The 20950-nt window shown below is 44.8% G+C and overlaps 1 protein-coding gene across 44 annotated transcripts in view; it reads right to left on the reverse strand.

The window, feature by feature from the left end:
* Positions 1–20950, reverse strand: part of FOXN3 (forkhead box N3) — a 466688-nt gene that overhangs the window by 100240 nt on the left and 345498 nt on the right. The window contains exon 6 of one of the 44 annotated variants that reach the window (XM_073998048.1): positions 10458–10736. The exons of the other annotated variants lie outside the window; for them this stretch is intronic. Within the exon in view, the coding sequence (XP_073854149.1) occupies positions 10540–10736 (197 nt within the window). The 3' untranslated portion in view covers positions 10458–10539. Of the gene's footprint in view, positions 1–10457; positions 10737–20950 lie in introns of those variants that run through there. 44 annotated transcript variants of the gene reach the window in all.

A 20950-nucleotide genomic window follows, 5' to 3' on the forward strand; every position in this document is an offset into this window, starting at 1 on the left:
AGGACCTACGGTCACGCCACGTTCCATGAGGCCAGGACAAACAGGCTGGGTGGACGTCTATTTTGGTCACACAGCTGCAAACATGATTTATGAAGATGTTGAACGCTGGCTCCCAGGAGGTTTGTGCATCACGCTATTGCTGTCCCGGCCGTAAGAAGCTGAGCCTCTGATGCCCATCCTTCCTCTTCCCACTGAGCAAGGTGTATTCTCAAGCTCTGATCCCTTCTGATTCTTCCCAAGACACTGGTTTTCTTTTCTGCTTTCCCTAATCCGTGAGAGTTTAAGGATGTGCATTATTGAGTTTGGCATCCATTGGCCTCAATGTTCTCTATCATTCTACTGCAAAGCTGCCTCTTCTTGGTGAAATTTAGCTTTATTGATTTCTATTTCTGACTTGCTCGACACTGGCTCATTCATTATTCAGGGAAAATCTGGCTATGAGACCACGGTTTGATATCCTGCCAACAGAAGCCTGAGCAGGTGGGACCTCTGCAAGTCTTCTCTTCAAAGAATCAGAAGATGCTATAAAAAGCAGTATAGTTTAGACCCCTCAAGATATTCATTATTTTCTGTGTGAATCGCAGGTCAGCTAGTAGGAAATAAACCAGTTATTTTTGAGCAGAGAAGCATTCCACTGTTTAGCTGGAAAATAAAACCCTCCTTAGCCACCTATCCTGCAGGTTGCGGTGAGAGTCCCCCAGGGCTAGGGCAGGCGGAGGTGTCCCCATCCACCACCATCAACAACTCACATAGACCTGTTTCCATTCCACTGTGAGGGGCTGAGTCCCACCACCTTCCATGAGGCCCATGGTGTTTGTGGGCAAGGTGACATTTTCAAGGTGTTACAATAAGATGCAGGGAATGGACCCATTTGGTTGTTTATTTTCCTTGTCATAGAGGACAGAAGTAAAGGAAATTGTATTCAAACCATAAGAAGACAGGTTCAAATTAGAGAGTGGGAAGAAGTTCCTTTCACAAAGTTGGGCTGAAACATACTACTGAAGAAAGTAGTCGAATTACCCTCTAGAGAAATCTTCTAAGAACAGAACTAATTACCACATGTAAGTACCAATTCATGTATAATCCGATCCTGCGGGAAGAGACTAGATTAGGAAATCTCTCAAAATCCTCTCTGGGCTTCCCCACCAGGTGAATTTTCACCATAAAAAGTCTGGATTATGTTTAATTGGGCATAGTGGCACACGACTGTAGTCCTAGCTTCTTGGGAGGCTGAGGCAGGAGGATCATTTGAGCCCAGGAGGTCAAGGCTGCAGTGAGCTATGGTCACACCATTGTATTCCGGCATGGGTGACAGAGTGAGATCCTATCTCTAAAAAACAAAAAAATGAAAGTTTCAAAGACCTTGGCTCACTTACACTTAAGGTCTAGGTGTGAGACTGGTTTGGCCCTAGATGTCCAGTGGATTTTGATTTTAACCTCAGAGCAAAGCAAACTGAGTGGTATGGGTGCCTGTGAACACCCTTTAAGGGGTGACATTTCCTCAGAATACACAGATGAGAAGACAATGGTGTGAGCATTTTTACCAAGGCTTGAGGATGGTATCCCAACAGCAGAGTACAGCCTTCATGGTTTTTTTTTTTCTACTTCGTAAAAGTAAAGGAGACATCATAAAGAATGAAACTGGGAATGACCAACCATCCTTGAGTACGCACACACACATATGCACGCACGCACGTATGCACGCACGCACGCGCCAGGGCCATGACAAATGCATCACAAAATCATGGTGGGCCGCTGCTGTGAGAGGCAGCAACACCCTGGAGCAGTGGCGTTTGCCTGGCTTTTCTGTGGTGGGTGAGGAGGAGGCTGAGCCAGGAAACCCTCAGCCCCCTGCCTCCCTTAGTTTCCCCACAATGGAAAACAGTTCTGATTTCATGTTCTGTATTATTTCAACCCCCTAGAAGGGAGGAGGAGAGGAAAGGGGAAGGAAAGCTTCACAACCACAAATGGAGTGGCAAGTTTATGAATTCTCTTGGAACGGGCAAATCTAAGTAAATCCCTGTCACTGATAGGGAGATGATGACGATGATGATGATGATGCCACCTTTCCTCCACAGATCTCTGGTGAGGCTCAAGTGAAGGCATACAAGTATATGCCAAGCTCCACGCCTGGAACACAACAGGCCAGGTTAATAAATGGTAGTCATTGTGATACCACCTGGATCACTGAAGTCCCTGAAAATACCTACATCTTATTTTCCAAAATGTAAGCAGCTTTTTTCAGAAGATAAATGTAACGAATAGTTACAGTGGTCCCAATTAAAGATACACTCAACGTGCTTTACCTTCAAATGTCTTCTTCACATGACAGTATACCTTTCCCATCGATGTAGCTTCTTCTAAACCACATTTGTGAAAGGGGTTAAAATGAGTATGAAGGTTCTCCTTTGGGAATGTGCCCAGGTCTCTTCCTCTTCTGGGGTCCTATCAGGCTCATTTGTCCACACCCTCCATCCTTTCTAGGCTCACTTCCTCAGTGAGCTTCACCTCTCACATGCTCAGTTATCCCCTGATCGTGAGCAACTCACCAACTCCATGTTTCCAGCTCTGGCCACTTGCCTAGCTTAGTTACCTGTTTATCACTGTCTAAAACAGAGAGCATCAAGCCTGTCTATACAATAGAATCACCTGGTGGCTTTGAAGACTACTGATTCTGACCTCAGACCGAGTCACTCAGAGCCAAGAAGGCAATGTCCCTGGAACTATCACTGAATAATTGACTTCCACATGTCTGTTGCATTGCTTTGTCTAGAGAGATGTTACAGGAAACTGCCTTTGAAACCAGGCATATTATTAAGGATGTATCTTGCTGTATGACTGAGGATCTCTCTCTATAAGACTCCAAAGGACAAACATCTCTCAGGTTTTAGTATTACGGACCTCTGTGTAGAAACACTCTTGGGTAATGCGTCAGTTTTAATCTTCTGAACATTTAAACCACGCAAGTGATCATGTTTCCCTCTTTGTTCTGGTCACTAGGAAGCTCAGAGCCAAATTCATGACTGACCATCCCACTCCTAAACCAATACCTAGAACTTACAGTATTAATTTTGTATATTAATGTTATCCCCTAACTTTATCTTGGGTTTCTTACCTTTATTTTCCCTTTGTTATAATTTTTGCACTTCCTTTAAAAAATAAAATAAAATAAAATAAAATAATAAAACCTCTAGGTATACAGCACTTTTGTAGGCCATTGCAAATTCTTTTTGGAACTAGTTGGGACACGTTAGACAAATGAATTAAATATAGTCATTGACATGCAGCCCCTCGCAGCAGAGCAGCTCTAAGCAGATGGCAGTGAGCACCGAAGTAGAGAGCAGGGCTCGGCAGAAACTTCCTGGCTTTGGGGTCAACTCCCCCCACAGAAACCTTCCTTCCAGCTTTGGTTGTCACAGAACATCTGGCGGCCTATCGGAACTGCATATTAAATATGTTTTAAGATTATGAAAAGATTTAAGTGAAATAAAAACAGCTACACACATTCAACCTCTGGAATCCTGACATTCAGTTCTGAATCTACTCCCAACCAACATATCCACAGACAGAACTTCTAAAACGTTGGTCCTTATGGAAACAGATCAGGTCGGTCTATGGGATTCTCTACAAGTAACAGTAGATAGTGGAAGTCTGCAGCCTCGTGTGCTGAACAGTGTGAACGGATCATTTAGAATACCTGAAAAGTATTCCAGTTGTCAAACAACATGTAATGATTTTTACAATCCTGGCAACTCCAAATAGCTCACTGGGGATGTCCCCACCCTATACACTAGGTGTTTACATAACTGCTCCTCCATACTTTTAATCTGAACTAACTACCCAAATACTACCTGTTCCCAAATGTGATCAACAAGGTCAGAATCTGCCACTGAATTGCTTTCCCTTTTCTGTACGGGGATTTGCTCTCCCGGGCACGAAGCTGGGATCACTCCCAATGAGGCCAGGTCTCTGGGACAGCCTGACCACTGCAGCAGCCTGCACCAGAGTTCGAGGCTGGCACCCCTGTGCTACTGGCAATCAGCAAGAGGGGCTCCCTGTTCCTAGCACTAAGCCAGCTCATCTGTATCAGGCAGGAGGGGACCAGCCAAAAGACTCTTGGCTGGCACAGCCTGGGTGAAACCCGCTTTGTCCCCGGGGTCATGTGTACGGCAATGGGCTTGATGGCCGACTTGCTACTAGTTGTTATTTCTTTCACGTAACAGCTTAAGGATATGAATTGTATTTATTTAAAAGTTTAGAATTCTCAGGCACAGGCACTAGGCTCAAAGAGGGGTCCAACTGAAAGCTTCCCTACCCCCAATATCTAAGCAGCCCGAGTGTTGTAATCACTCTGCTGTTTATATATTTGCATGCCCCGCTCAGATTTTTAAAGATCTTAATTAACCCTTAACATTACCCTAACGACATAAATGAGCAGCTATAACATTTAATTAGCTTTGTTCTTTTATGTATTTTAGTTGTATAACCAATATATTTTTATTATGGCAAGTATAAAATTCATTTAAAACTATCTACACAATTCCACAACTCAAAATAACCACAATTTACATTTCAGCATACGTAAATTGCTCAGTCTTCTACCTGTGTTTGTGTGTGTGTATGTGTGCGGACGATCTTGAACCATGGGTTGAGCCTTGGGTTGGGCTGACCCTGGAGTTGGGATCATCCTCAGTCACACAGCAGTGGGTTAGGGCCAAGTCCAGGCAGGCCTGGCTGGGGCCTGCAATGTCGCAAAAGGAACCTAACAGGAGAGACCCACCAAATTGTTCAGCGGTAGCTTCGAGGTGTGGAGGGCTTCCCAGTATGGCAAGCCTGGGAGCAATACCACTGAGTCTTCCCTGAGATCTGTAATTGTGGGTCTGACTTCCCAATTCATAGATAGAGACACTGAGACCCGGAAAGACACACGTGCTGCTAGCGAGTAGAAACGCTGGGACTCCAGGCCAGGGGCTGGGCGCAGTATGATGAGAAAGAAGTTTCAGCTGTCCATTCCTGCTTTCATTACCATATACACTGCAGTTTGGGTTTCTTTTCTTCCTTTCCATATTTCTGAATATATTAAGAAGAGAAGGAGGGTGGGGGTTGGTGGCTCACGCCTGTAATCCCAGCACTTTGGGAGGCTGAGGTGGGTAGATCGCCTGAAGTCACGAGTTCAAGACCAGCCCGGCCAACAGGGTGAAACTCTGTCTGCACTGAAAATACAAAAACTAGCCAGGTATTGTTACTTGGGAGGCTGGGGCAAGAGAACCACTCAAACCCAGGAGGCAGAGGTTGCAGCGAGCCGAGATCGCGCCACTGCACTCCAGCCTGGGTGACAGAGTGAGACCCTGTCTTAAAAAAAAAAAAAAAAAGAAAGAAAGAAAGAAAGAAAGAAAGAAAGAAAGAAAGAAAGAAAGAAAGAAAGAAAGAAAGAAAGAAAGAAAGAAAGAAGAAGAGAAGGAGACTTTATTCCAGTTTAATGGCTGGAAAAGAGAGCTGGACTGACCTGAGAAGGGGCAGATTTTACCATCGGTTTGCCTGTGACTCACAGCAAGCCCTGACTCTGGGCCCAGTTTACTTGTCTATTCATTGAGGATGGGGCCAGCTAGGTATCTAAGAAACCTCCTAGTTCTAAAATGCTATGATTTAACTTAGTCCCTGCATACACATAAATATACAAACTGGAGGCCAGTGAGATCTGTGGCACTTTGCCGCTATCACAAAAATAATGATCCCAGACATACAGGAAATACTATTTAAATGACCTTGTTCCAAGAAAACAGTAAGCAAGGAGCTTTTTATTAGACATCGGAGAGGGGAAAGGATGAACTAGAACAGGGAAAATATACCAAAGAGGAAGAATTCAAGAGTTAAACTAGTCAAAATCAGGACATGTGAGTACCTAACCTTAACTAAAAAAAGAAAACGTACTACAATATTGTCTTAACTCTTTCGGGAAAACAAATACAGACATATCTGAGATTCCCTGTGTCCCTGAATACGGGGCTAACAGAGTCTTTGGTTCAGAAACACTCTCAAGATAAAATCTTTGTCGGAGTATTAATATTAAAATGATGCTATTTTTTTTTATTACAACACATTCTTAAGACATTTGGAAACCTAAGAGGCAGCATTAACCACTTAGTATTTACAAAGGGCTGATGTATGGAGACTTTCAATTTAATTGAAGATAACAAATGGTTCACTGATCTGACAGGCAACCTTAATCATTTCAACAAATTCTGCAGAGAAAGAGGATTCTTTCCAAAGCGAACCTCTAAGGTATTGGTATAATTATATATGTTTCCCAATTAAAAAGATCTTAGCTATTCTATATTCCACTGGAAATTACAGATTGCAGTGAAATTGACCTGCTTGTTTTTAAATCTCCAAACTTTTCAAGCACAATGTTTTTCTGCCTAGAAAAACGCTTGCTAGGAAGTTTCAAGGTTTCAACAATAGTTTATAAAACAATTACTTCACCGACATACTTAACCATCAAGATATTATGGTGGAAAGAGAAACCACTTTTGTCTGCACACAATTTTAAAGCTTATATAATTTACCAATGTGTTTTGGCAAAAGCCTTCTCAAGTTTTGGCTGAAGGGTTTTCATGTTTTTCCTAATTTCGCTTAGAGTCACATAAGTTCATCTTAACTTACATTTGTGAACCTAACTCTCTGGCAATGAATTTTTAAAGAAAACAAAAAACCAACCCGTTCTTGGGAGAGACTGACATTTCAGTAATCTTTGCCAGCTGGAATGTTCAAAATGGAATCTAAATATTGTATTAACAACATCAATAACAAGCAGGTTTGGAGAGACTTTATAAAATATGCTTGAGTTGTGATAAAAATTCTTGTTACTTTGTGTTTCGCTCAGCTCTAAATTACCACATTGATTTGATAAAATCTATGACAATCCTATTTTTTAATCATGCAAGAATTCTGAGGTTCACTACATGTACATAATAAAAATCTGAAATCAAATAGGTATAATGAAATTGCAGCTGCCCAATCATTTTTGAAAGTTTCTACTGGAGTAACATACGTCCGGCGAAGTCCTTCTATGTGTACAGTTCAGTGAATTTTCCCAAACAATTTACCATGTAATTGCCGGGGTGGAGGCTCACGCCTGTAATCCCAGCACTTTGGGAGGCTGAGGTGGGTGGATCACCTTAAGTCAGGAGTTTGAGACCTGCCTGACCAACATAGTGAAACCCTATCTCTACTAAAAAATACAAAAATCAGCTGGGCATGGTGGTGGGCACCTGTAATCCCAACTACTCGGGAGGCTGAGGCAGGAGAATCTCGCTTGAACCCGGGATGTAGAGGTTGCAGTGAGCCGAGATCACGCCATTGCATTCCAGCCTGGGCAACAAGAGTGAGACTCCATCTCAAAACAACAACAACAAAAGAAAATTTACCATGTAATCAGCACTCAATGAACTAACAGGGGGCTCTTGGCACCTCAGGAACCCCCCTTTTGTCCTCCCTAATCATTACCTTGCACCCTGTATTAGTCCCATTTCATGCTGCTGATAAAGACATACCTGAAACTGGGTAATTTATAAAGTAAAAAGGTTTAATGGACTCACAGTTCCACATGGCTCAGGAGGCCTCACAATCATGGTGGAAGGCGAAAGACACATCTTACACGGCAGCAGACAAGAGAGAAATCAGAGAGCCAAGCAAAAGGGAAAACCATCAGATCTCACGAGACTTGTTCACTACCATGAGAACAGTATGGGGGGAACCGCCCCCATGATTCAATTATCTCCCACAGGGTCCCTTCCCACAACACATGGGAATTATGGGAGCTACTGTTCAAGATGAGATTTCGGTGGGGACACGGCCAAACCATCTCACATCACAAGGATAACCAGAACCTTGGCCTGTCTTTGTATACTGTCCTTGGCTTGGGGCAACATCCAGCCAAGGTGATCAGATGAGAATCAGGCCCAAGAAAAGCAGGAACACCCTCAGGATGGGCTCACAAGGAAAGGGCTCCCCACGAGTGTTCGCCGTCAGGAACTTGGCTATGAGTTTCCTATGCTACTCAGTTTCCACAAACAAGTGCCATCCACATCAGGAGGATGCTGGCATCACCGAACCCCAAAATAAACAGAATCAATTCCTTCTCAACGAGGACTCCATGCAGGTATCTTCATCATCAAATCAAAATTCTCAAAGACTTCTACATCCCCTTCCTATCACTGTTGCAATAATTCTTACTGATGATAACAACAGCTTCCATGTATTCATTCCTTACAAGGTGACACTGTGCTAAGAATGTACATATCTTTTCACAGATGTTCGAAGAGCATGATATTGAGTCCAATAGGCAACAGTCACTGGATTTTCCAAATAATAATTCCCTGCGTTCAAACTGCATGTCACAACCTTCGCCTTCATCACCTTATTTAGAAATTGTATTATGAAAGCTCCTGTATGGTGCACAGGGCAGGTGTTAATAGCTTTATCAGCTGGGAATCTTTCCATCTGTAGCGATTTTTAAAAACCGAATTGAAGAGACTTTATCACCTGTGACCGGGAAAACCAGGAATAGTGATGCCTTTCAAATGGCATTTACTAAGTCCTATTCTCTGTTCCCAAACTCAGCAATGCTGCTGGTGAAAATGGGCTTGGACAGGCTCTCCTCTGTTCAAGGTGGCTGCCGGCAGCCCCTGGGGCTGCAAACAGCAGCTTTGAATCTAGCATTTCCCCAGTGTTCACTGGAAAAGGTCTGAGAATCACTGAAATCAGACCAGCCTCTACTACATGACCACCCAGACGCACCAGTGTAGCCAGAGGAATGAGAATGACTTAAACTAGCGGGAGACATATCACTTGGAAGCACATAGATGAATGGACTCGGGGGATGGAGGGCTCTCCCGCTGCAAGCCAAGGGTTAATTCCCAAAAGAGAGAAAAGGAACTGAACGTTATAGCAGCACAGCCACTTTTAAAAACAAATCATAGACCCCAAAAATTACACATGCAAGTATACATAGCTAGTAAGAGGAAGATCTAAGTCCAGACTGCAGCTCTTCCTATTTGAGACTCTTTCAGCTTTCTTTTCATGCTAATTGCTATTATTCGTGGGTGTCCAGAACTGCCAAGGTCTCAGGGCAGATGATGATGTAGGTCAAGTTAAAATAATTTCCAAGAGGCCCAGAATCTTAGTTGATGATGACATTCACGTTCCCTGGTAGGGTGGGAATGCCTGAAACAGCCTTAGCCAGACTTGCCTCCTGGTAAAGGAGTACGGGGGGCGGACACAGCTGCCCATTACTGTGGATTCATCTTAAGCAGCCAACCTTGGGATCTTCCCAAACTGCCCTTAGCAGACACAGTTGACCCCTACAGTCCCAGCTTTGGGACACAAGATGCTAGGACAGTTGGTAAATATATTAGTCAGTTCAGGCTGCCGGAACAAAATACTACAGACTGGGTGCTTTAAAGAACAAAAATTGATGTGCTCACACTTCTGGAGGCTAGAAGTCCGAGATCAAAGAGGTGGCATGTTTGGGTTCTCCTGAGGCTGTCTCCCCGGCTTGCAGGTGACCGACTTCTCACTGTGTCCTCACGTGGCCTTTCCTCAGTACGGGCACATTCCTGGTATCTCTTCTTACAAAGACACCAGTCCTTATAAAAACTCCTCCTTTATGTCCTCGTTTCATCTGAATTACCTCTTTAATGGCTCTATCTCCAAATTCAGTCACATGGGGGGGTGGTAGTGGTGAAGGCTTCAACATATAAATTTCGGGGGGTGATGGGGAGATGCAATTCAGTCCATAACAGTAAGTTACATGCACACATTTTACAAACCTTCATTGATTTCCTACCGTGCGCTGGGTAACCTGCAAGGTGCTGGGGATAGAGATAAGAAAACTCCAGCCTCAAGGAGATTACAGTCTGGCTGGGAGACAGAAGTGAAGGGATAACCAAACAATCTTCGTGGTTCCTGCCATGGTGAATGGGCTCAGATCCTGGGGGAAATAAGTGAGGTGTCAGGGAAGAGTCTGCTGCTTATACAGCGAGAAGCTGCTGTCGCTGCATCTCTTAAATCTACCCTCCTGACCGGCTCGATATGGTCAACTGTGCACTTCTCCATCACAATGTCACTCCAGGCCCCAAGACAAAAGAGACTCCACTGTATCTGCAGCAATGGCAAAAGCTCATTTGGCGAAGCTCACCCAGTAATGAGGCTCATACCAAAGGCAGAGGCCACGAGTAAATGCACAGACAGCACTTGAGCATGACGTGTGTATTTAAAAGCAAAGGGGAAATGTGACGAAGCAGGATGCAGGGAGAAAACATCACCACCTCCCTTTTAGGTAGCTTACCTTCTTCCCTACGGGAAAGAGGACAGGGAGATGAAGGAAATGTGTTTCAGGCAGTTGGGCAATTCCGATAAAGGTAGCTGTGAGCGGGTTTGACCCTGAGGAGATGAGGGTGGCTGGACAGTGGGTTCTCGGGGTAGATGGTACAATTTAAGTCTTACATTCAAATGAGGCATATAAGGAAGGGCTGGGAACTAACATGGGGAACTGCTGCAGGATAGTGAGCACTGCATCACGTGATTACAGCGCGCAAGTTGGCCGGGATCCCTGGCGCTGCAGTGGTCATAGCTGGGTTGACGCTGGAAAGACAGGGAAGCAGCTGCCTTCGCTGAGTGATGGGAGGGTGGCTCACCAGGTAGACCAGGAAGCAGTGGCCGGGGCAGTGCTCTGGCTGGGGGAGGGGAAATGGGAGGACAAGTGAGGTAGCAGAAACTCAGATCACTATTAGTTTAGCATGCCTTTGCATTTCTCTCATTATCCAATCTACTTAGGAAAATAATAATAATCACATCTCAAATCAGTATAATTTGAAGAGTAATTGAGTAATGAAAATCCAGTTCAGAACCAAAGATATAGCCTCTTCAATCTCACTTGCTAGTTCCCAACTTAATTTTTAAAATTAAGACACCTCTAATGAGACTCAAAATTGTTCACAATGAATCCAAAATGCAGTGAGGGGAAGATCAGATGTTAAAAGAGAAAATGTGTTCCATTTCCAAAATGATCAGAGCATGCGTGCATGTTGGCGGTGGGGGCCGTGGCAGGGGGTGAACACAGTTCTTCTCTATATAAGGCCATCTAACTATAAATGGCATTGGTTGGACATGTGAGTCAATGAACTTGGAGGAAATGGGGATTGCCTAAAATAGCATTTGTGCTATAGACCTGAATTTAGCATTTGAGGGACCTGGCTTTGAATCCTGACTTTGAAAATCCTTCATAATACACACACACACACACACACACACATGCTCATCACACTTAAACACATATGCACCTACACACACATACAGCTACATATTCATTTACACACATACATATATGTTGCTTGGCTTAGCCAAATGCTCGACTTGAAGCTTCTGTTTCTTCATCTGTAAGATCAGGAAGATATCACCTACCTCTCAAGAAGTGAATGAAATTACATGCAAGCCAGGTCTCTACAGATCTAACGGGGGTATGTGGATGTGAGGAGCATTACTACTATGATCCTGCTTTCTTTGTTTAAGTCAAGTCACCGTCTCTGAAAACTCTCCAAGCTCACCTTTTATTCTCGCAAGGGACAGTCAAACCACAAAGTGGGCCTCTTAAGACAACAGAGAGGCTGACATGACACTGACACACAGAAATCACCAGGGCTGTATACTTAGTTTAACTAACACTGTTAATTAGAGACACTGTATTCATCAGGACTCTTGACTGTACATAATAAAAACCTAATTCAGGCTGGCTTAAGTATAAAGGAGAATTTATGAGCCCATCAAATCCAGCCACAGGTAGGGCAAGGAGACAGTGGCCCCTGTCTGTGCGCCTCTGTGCTAGTGCCACTTCCTGTACCCCAGCGGATTCCACGTGCAGGGCTTGTGAGGTCAGCACACCTTGTGGAGCTCCCAGAGCCAGGATGCGAAGCCCAGGGTGGAATTTTGGCCTGGACTGGGCCACGTGCCCGTCCCTCCACCAGTCGCTAAGGCCAGGGGGTGCCTGTAAGAAGCTGGCACCTCCCATTTGGAATCTATGGGAAGCGGAGGGGTGGGAGGAGAAAGCTGTCCTGACAGGTCTACTGGAACCCATACTGTCCATGTGAGCCACAGCAACGTGGGCCCATGACAGCTGCAGAGTTTAAAAGTGAAAACTTCATAACTATTTCTTTTCCAGGCCATGCATGGCAAAGCACAGAGACAAAAGTCTCTCAGAGCCTGAGAAATACAATACACAAATGATCAGCGCAGAATCGACCTTTATACATATCACAGCCTTCTTGTTTCTTGTCACAACATCCTCACAAAATCCCTTAAAATGTGGGATATGAATCCACAACTAGGACGCTGGGAGCATCTCTACTGGCAGACGTCATCAACACCAAGACCTGTGGTTCTAACTCCTCGCTGCAATGTGTGTCAAGCAGGATCAGATCATCCTGATCAAGCCCCATTAGACATCACAGTTTGCCAGTCGCAGTGGCTCACGTCTGTAATCCCAGCACTTTGGGAGGCTGAGGCAGATGGATCACGAGGTCAAGAGATCGAGACCATCCTGGCCAACATGGTGAAATCCCATCTCTACTAAAAATACAAAAAATTAGGGGGGCGCAGTAGTGGGCGCCTGTAGTCCCAGCTACTCAGGAGGCTGAGGCAGGAGAATCACTTGAACCCTGGAGGCGGAGGTTGCAGTGAGCCGAGATTGTGCCAATCTCAAAAAAACAAAACAAAACAAACAAACCAAAAAACCACAAAATCACAGCCTAGGGAAAGAGGGGCCAACCAATGTGTGCTGTGGTGACCATGAGGTAGGCAGTTCAACACAATCCCTTCAACGACTTGGTAAAGTTCTGATTCACTGCAAGTATGGCTGGCTGCCTTGCAGTCTCCTGGTGGTCTCTGAAACTAGTCTTTGTAAATGTCTTAGTCTAGTTTGCATTCTTGAAACCAAGGAGTTAATTTGACTGGGTCTGCCTGTCCCGCTTGCTTTTGGTCACTTGCTTTTTGTTATTTCTTTTTTCCTTTTTCCATCAAGCTGAGGCCTTGCCACTGAATGCTGGAATTTGACCTTCACTGGCTACTTTACAGATAATATTCATAGGTCACCACGGTGATGGTCGCAACAGCTATTTTTCAGGAACTAGGGCAAGCTCCTGTCCAGTTCAAACCAGTTAGGACCACTGCCCCTTCAACTGGGCCTGTGCAAGTGCCAGAGAGGTGGCCTTTTGACATTGGAGGGCCAAAAGCTCCACCCTCAGATCGCGCTAATGCCGCCATTTACTGAACATACTTCCTTTGAGATGCCATGGACCCCGACTATGCTTGTGCAGAATGAACCCGTTACTTCATTTTATCCCCATTGCCAATCACCTTTCCCCAAACGTTAGACCACCCCGCTTCCCTAACCCATAAATATCCCTAAGCCTTATCTTCAGGGAGGCGGATTTGAGAGCTGTTCTCCTGCCTGCTCACTTGGTACCTTTGTGAACAAATCTTTTCTCTTTTGGAAAACCCTCCATGTCACAGTGATTGATTTGCTGCACTAAGGCAGAACGGACCTGGACCTGGCTGGAAGCATTCTGGCACAATCAGAGGGACAGATTACAAGCAATTCCAGCCCATCTCCAAGGAACTTTCTTTTTCTGTCACATTTCTGCAGGATCTTAGTCATTCAGAAGGGTCACGAAGAATAGCCAGTCAGGGCTCCTGTTCCACTCCACCCATGGCCATCCCGTGGGCATTTGCCTTATGCATCAGGAGCTTCAGAGAGACGACTTCAACAGTCTGAAACATTCCTAAAGGTATCACTTCAGTTCAGCTGGTGAAAGATCTATGTTACTATTGCTTTTGCTATTGTCTGTTGGGGGTGGAAGGTACTGAAGATCTTAGGAAGTTGCAGGCCATCGCAGAAATGCTATCATAAGCATCATTAATTCTATTTACTGGATACCCAATCATCACCAGGCACTGTGCAGGTCTCTGTCCATATATTATCTTTTAATTCTCACAAAATCCCATGAAGAGAGTACTACTGTCTATTTGACTGACTGGAAGGGAAAGGCTCAAGCTCATTGGATGAGTTGTTGGAGGTCACTCGGCTGGTGGGTGGCAGAGGCTGGCCTCTGAACCTAAGGTTGGCCAGCTCCAAGATCCATATACTTCTCTCCTAGTTATGCTGCCTCCTCTGGAGTGAAGTGTGGCAGTGGCACCTGCTCTTGGGGCACCTACCAAGTGCCAGGGATGCTATACAGACCATCATCAATCCTCACAGCAATCTTGCAAGAGGGATACTTTTTCATTGTACAGTAGCTCAAAGAGGGCTATAAAACTTCCCCAAATCAGGCGGCAATTAGGAAGCAACGTGAGGAATGGACTCAAGTATGCCTGACTTAAAAGCTGGGGTCATTTACCCTATGCCTGTGTGTCATGACTTACAAAGGCCAACAGGGGACCTGGGCAGAAAGACGGGCAGAGGGATGGCAGGAGAGATTCATCTGGAAGTTCACACCTGGCACTGGTAAAGGCCTGAGGGCAGGGGCCACATTCACTCATGCATGTGCACACACCTGCACACACACACGCACCCACTCCCACGTCACGTGCACCGCAGCAGGTACTACCCAGAAACTCTGAGCCACACCTTCTGGTTGTCAAGGGAACCAAACAAGAACACAAACTTGATCCCTTGCAGTTTATAGGTGGATGATTTTAAGTCCATGTCTGAAACTGTCATGTGAACAGCTCACTCAGAATATATTCTAAAGTTATTCTTCCTCATTAAAATCTCTTGGCAATTGTATAAAAATATTTCTAGACTTCCATGTACAGTTCAACAGAATTTCAAGGGAAATGACTTTTTCAATTGTATTTTAAGACTGAGCACTTTGATAAAAGCAGGCTCTGCAGTGCAATGTGATCCAAGGTTGTTTAATCTTTATATTTCATAATCTAACTGATATAATTTAATAGACTAGAAAAACATTTTTAAATGCTCAAAAATTAAATAAGAGAAGATTCCCATACATGAATTATAATTGGTGTAAAATTACTTGTATCTACATCTGTCTATCTACTAATATAAAATTCACATAGACTAAAATAAAATATTCATTCTATTAAAGAATGGGTGGGTTCTTCTCATTGTGTTAATCTTTGAATGTCTAATTTCAGGATTTCCCTTTTTCTGTATCTAGGTTTTTAAAATCATAAAGTGAACTATGCAGGAACCTGGAGGGAAAATGAAGCACCTTAATTACTTAAAGAAGACAAAGTTTTCATTTCCATCTTTTTGTCTTATTGTGAATTACTTATAACAGGATTCTCCCTCAGCCCTAGTCTGCAAAACACTGTAGAACATCCAAATATCTAAAGCAGAAAACTGTTTAGAAATATTTATGCCGTTTTGAAGTGAAGGCTGGTGTGAGTCCAGGTGTCTGCAGCTTTGAGCAGAACAATTGCTTCAGGCCTTGTTTTTCCCATCTACAAAATGGGAGTAACCATATCGAATGCATAAGGCTAGTATAAAGAAATAATGCAGGCTGGACGCAGTGGCTCACGCCTGCAATCCTAACACTTTGGGAGGCTGAGGAGGGTGGATCACCTGAGGTCAGGAGTTCGAGACCAACCTGACCAACATGGTGAAACCCCGTCTCTACTAAAAATACAAAAAAATTACCGGGGTGTGGTGGTTGGCGCCTGTAATCCCAGCTACTTTGGGAGGCTGAGGCAGGAGAATCGCTTGAACCCAGGAGGTGGAGGTTGCAGTGAGCCTAGATTGCGCCACTACACACCAGCCTGGGTGACAAGAGCGAAACTCTGTTCAAAAAAAAAAAAAAAAAAAAAAAGAAGTGATGGCTGCACAATGCTGTGACTACTAAATGCCACTGAACTGTATACTGTAAAATCATTGATTTTATGTTATATGAGTTTCACTTCAATTAAAAAAACTAATAGGCATTACATGTGGATGGTAAAATTATGAGTAATTTTATCTTTAGATTGTCTATTTTCTATAACAAAGACATATTATTTTGGTAATAAAAGCAATTGATGTTATTTGGGGTGGGCGGGGGGGGGGGGGGGACTGACATTAGAAACAAAAATTAAGCCTGGCGTGGTGGCTCACGCCTGCAATCCCAACAGTTTGGGAGGCCAAGGCGGGCACATCACCTGAGGTCAGGAGTTTGAGACCAGCCTGGCCAACACGGTGAAAACTCTGTCTCTACTAAAAATGCAAAAAGTAGCTGGGCATGGTGGTGCACGCCCACCTGAGTAGTCCCAGCTACTCAGGAGGCTGAGGCAGGAGAATCACTTGAATCTGGGAGGCAGAAGTTGCAGTGAGCCGAGATCACATCACTGCACCCCAGCCTGGGCAACAGTGCAAGACTCTGTCTCAAAAAATAAAAAAATAAAATAAAATAATCCTAATCTGAGGAGAGAGAAAGAGGCATGCTAATACAAAACCCCAGAGCCCTGAAATTTTTTGCTGAAATTGGCCTCCTATTCTTCTATGAGGGTGCTCCTGCCCCTTCCCTCTTTGTGAAACTCTATACCTTTCATTTCAGTGATTTCCTCAGTTTCGGACTGAGCCGCTGCTTCTTCATGGCCACTGCTGTTTGCTACTGCTTCTCTCATTGCTGTAAACCTAGCTCTTGAATATGAGTCAGCTCTCTGGACCTTTTCCTCTTTTCCATTCTATACCCTCCTGCAAAGATCATCTATACCCATAACCTAGGCCCATAAGCTTCCTCCCCACCCTGACTCCCCTCTTCCAAAGTCCAGCCTCAGTTTCCACCTCCTACTGAACAGTTATCCTGAAACATGAGATTAAGCCCACACACACCCCGGCAGGGGCCTAGCCCGGAGGGAGCTCTTAATAAAGCCTCTCGATTTCCTGACTCCTCTGTTTCTGTTCACAAAACTGCCATTTTCTCAGTGTGCATCACTGGATTTTGGTTAAAATGGTTACTATAGACGGGTAGCGGGAAGAGCTGAAATTAAAGTCAGACAGGAAAACACAGGATATCTGACTGGTATTTTCCCAGATTCCACACCAGGCTGTAGCCACTGGGGAAGTAGGTGGGTAACTGGAGATTGGGCAAATTTGCCATCAAGAGATGGCAAAGATCAGAATCAACCAAAGCCTTTTTAAATTGCATTTCCTTGTATTTTTAAAGTAACTTAAGACTGTGTTCTGCACGTTCTCAGTGAGCACATAAAACCTTGAGAGATCACAGCTGCTGACCAGCAGCCCTGTAAATTCACCGCTGATTGTAAGCAAAAGCAGCTAGCTGACTCTATGACTGCAGTTACAGATAGATCTTTACAAATAACTCAGTGCAGAACAATAAGACAAATGATGCCAAGGATAAAGGGCCCCTCCTTGAAACCAGAGGGCCTCTGCAGGCCCAAAGAGGACAGAAGGCAATTAGGACTCAGGGGCTGGGGGGAATGGAGAGAGGTTTTCTTGTTTGCCTTTTGTCATTGCTAATTTTTTTTTTTTAATGTGTATGCCTGAGGGTGAGAATCAGGAGATTTACGCATTAGGTGGATGCCCTCCTTTGCAAAATGGACAAAAGAGTCAGCTTGCGGAGCAGATTAGACAGAAGAGGCCAAAGAGCCCAGGGGCTTCAAGCTCCGACCAAATGGGAAAGCAATGAGTGGGCGAGGGTCAGGGCAAATCCAAACAAAACCTGGGATTCACTGGTCCTTCCAGAGAGGTAAGGGGTGCCAGGACGCCAGGCCAGAGGCTGTGGCCAGACGCAGAAGTCTGGTAGTGACATCCTGGTCATATCAGAGGGTGACACGGAAAGTGGAAATCATGAGAAAGGCAGGTGTTTGGGAAAATGCTCCTTTGGTGAGTTTTGCAAGTTTTTCAGCTGGAATATACCTATGAGAATGAGTGATCGGAAACCTGAGGCATGAAACACTGAAGGCTAAAGCTGACTTCTTATGGAGCATTTGTGAGGTGTCAGGCCCCAGAGTGACTGTGACATTCACAGTTCTTTAATCTTCACCAAGATTACAAAGATCACCAAGACCTTGGGCCTAAGGTTTGATTGTAAAATGAGGTTGTGAGAAACGTATCTCGCAGCCCCATTTTACAGACAATCAAACCTGAGGCACAAGGTCAGAGAGCTGGTGCCTAGAGAGGGAGCGATTTGGCTCCAGTTTGATGTGGTGCTAAAGCCCGTGCTCTTTCACACAGCTGTGTGTGCCCCTGCTGTGAATATACACTTGGAGAGTATCGAGTACAGCTTGGTACTTGTGAGCCGGGTGAACTTCTCAAAGAAGCAGTCCTATTTATGAGGAATTAAAAGTGTCTGAGATAAAGATATGTACGAATTCTCCTTCAGATTTATGCATACATCCAACAGGCTCTGGGCATCTTCAGCCTTTGCCCCATTCCGAGAACTGCCCTTACAGATGGGCAAGAGGAGTTTTAGCCAGGAAGGTGAAGAGCGCAAGGAAACCACATTCGGAGGATTTTAGCCCTATTTTCCTAAGAGTCACAGTTTTGTAAAATATTTCAGTAGCTAACCTTGACTGGGAATTTAGCGTGAACTGTCCTATGTGCTTGACTAGTGGGAATCCACCAAATCCTCGCCAGGACTCCAGGAGACAAGCATTGCCATGACTCCCAAAGAGAAGTTAAGCCGGCTGCCCAAGAAGCCAACACAGGGTTCACTTCCAGGTCGTCCAAACCTATAATAGATCGTATTGCCTCCCTAAGATCCACAGGACCTTGGAAAACCATCTTGTTTGGGGATGGGGATCTTCAGCCAGCCTGCTACCCACTCTGTCCTCTCCTTGCACCCACAGCTGGCTGAAGGTTAACACTCTTTCTCCACTGAGCCAGAGTTAAGCATCAAAATCCATTCTGACCTATTTTTGGGGAAGTTGCTAGAGTGGAACAGAGCTGGTACTAGATAGGGAATCTTTGCCATCACTGAGGTCCGCTCCTTAATTTGCAAATGAAGCCCTAGGTATGCCATGTGGCTTGTCCAAGGTCACCAAGTTTACCAAGGGAAGGGTTGAGACCAGAACCCAGGTCCCTTGACTCATAAGCCAGTGTTCCTTCCACTATAACTTCCTCTTGAGCCTCTCATGGCATGAAAGACAACCAAGGTGAGGTATCTCATACATCTCAGTAGTAAAAGTTCGTAGTAGAGTCATGGGAAGGGGCAAGGGTTGTGAAGGGTGGGTGATCAACACTATTACTCCCAAGTAAGTTTGGACATGAAGCCAATCTAGAACATGGGAAACTGGTATTCCTCAAAGCAAGTCATCTAACAATCATGTCAACTTCATGCACATTCTACGGATTGCACGTGCATTGGTGCACATGGATGAACAGCATGCATCTCACAGCAGAAGACCTGGTTTCCTTTTTCCCTATTTAGGCTGTGGGGATGGGTAGGTGGGAGTCTAAGGCAACACAATCCTGCTCTGTGAGCTGAAAATGCCTTTAAGTCCTTCCATTACATTAGCTCGTCCAGTGTGAGTTGTCAGAAGTGAATGGATGGCCAGGCACCATGGCTTATGCCTGTAATCCCAGCACTTTGGAAGGCCAACGCGGGTGGATCACCTGAGGTCAAGAGTTCGAGACCAGCCTGGCCAACACAGTGAAACCCTGTCTCTACTAAAAATACATAAAAATTAGCCAAGTGTGGTAGTGGGTGCCTGTAATCCCAGCTACTTGGAAGGCTGAGGCAGAAGAATCACTTGAACCCGGGAGGCGGAGGTTGCAGTGAGCCAAGACCACACCACTGCACACCAGCCTGGGTGACAAGAGCGAGACTCTGTCTCAACAACAACAACAACAAAATCAACACAAGTGAAAGGAAATAAAATCTGATAATTTATTTTAATTCTACCACTACATCCTAGGGACACGGAGTTGATAATAATTAGTGGCCAATACTAAAGTGATGGAGAAAAGGAAGAGGGAAGAATGACCAGAAGGGTGTAAGGGTGTCAAGTGAGTCACTGGAAAGGTTGGTAAAACCAGTGGCTTCATCTGTGCTGACGGTGGCTGGGCTTCATAGAGTGGGTAGGCCAAGCAGCCTTTTCCAAGAAGGGCTAGGACTTGTGGTCTGACCACAGAACGGGCCGTGAGTGGTTGAGAGGGTGGGACCTGGACTTCCCCTGGGGATCCCCAGCCGAACCCAGGACTGGACACACAGAGATGTATCATAAAGAAATGCTTGCAGGTGGGGTGAGGAGGGTAGGCTCAGGGAATGTTTGCTTAGAGGAAGAGCTAGAAATAAAAGCAGGCCAGAATGGTCAGGCAGTAGCTCCTCTCTGAACAAAACTCCGTGGGGGGCTCTGAGGCCGACAGGGCCTACAAAGGCCAAGAGGGCAGAACTGGGAAATAAAATCAGCATGGCTTGTGGCAACTTTCAGCAGAAGGCATGAAGCTACCAAGAGCAGAGGTGCTTATGTCGTTTTGGGATGAAACCATTAGAGACCAGATGAAGGGTCAGATCAGGGGCGAGGAATGCCTTTAATTATGAATCACTGACTCATTACAACAAATCATCCAAGGGTGATGTTTTAATAAAGTAACCTAATTTTAAGTATGATGGGTGAATGGAATATGGGGGAGGGACACAGGGAATTTGGAAATGGGAAAATGTAAAACAGACTTTATTCTCTTTGTTAACAAAATAAGAGAGATTAGTAAATGAATTAAATGAATAAAATAAAAACACATTTCAAACACATAGAGACCATAACACAGAGACGCACAGACACAAGAAGAACGGACAGTGGGGACACCTGTCAGCTGGCCACGCCTGCAGGGCTCTGAATAAGCCACTCTTCTGTTCAGCCCGCCCTGAGTCCCCTCTGCACAATGAGCTTGTCCCCTTCTAATGCTCTGCTTGGTTTCCATTGTACAAGAACTGAA

The sequence above is a fragment of the Macaca fascicularis genome, chromosome 7 (assembly GCF_037993035.2).
Source record: "Macaca fascicularis isolate 582-1 chromosome 7, T2T-MFA8v1.1".
In the NCBI taxonomy this organism is placed as follows: Eukaryota; Metazoa; Chordata; class Mammalia; order Primates; family Cercopithecidae; genus Macaca; species Macaca fascicularis.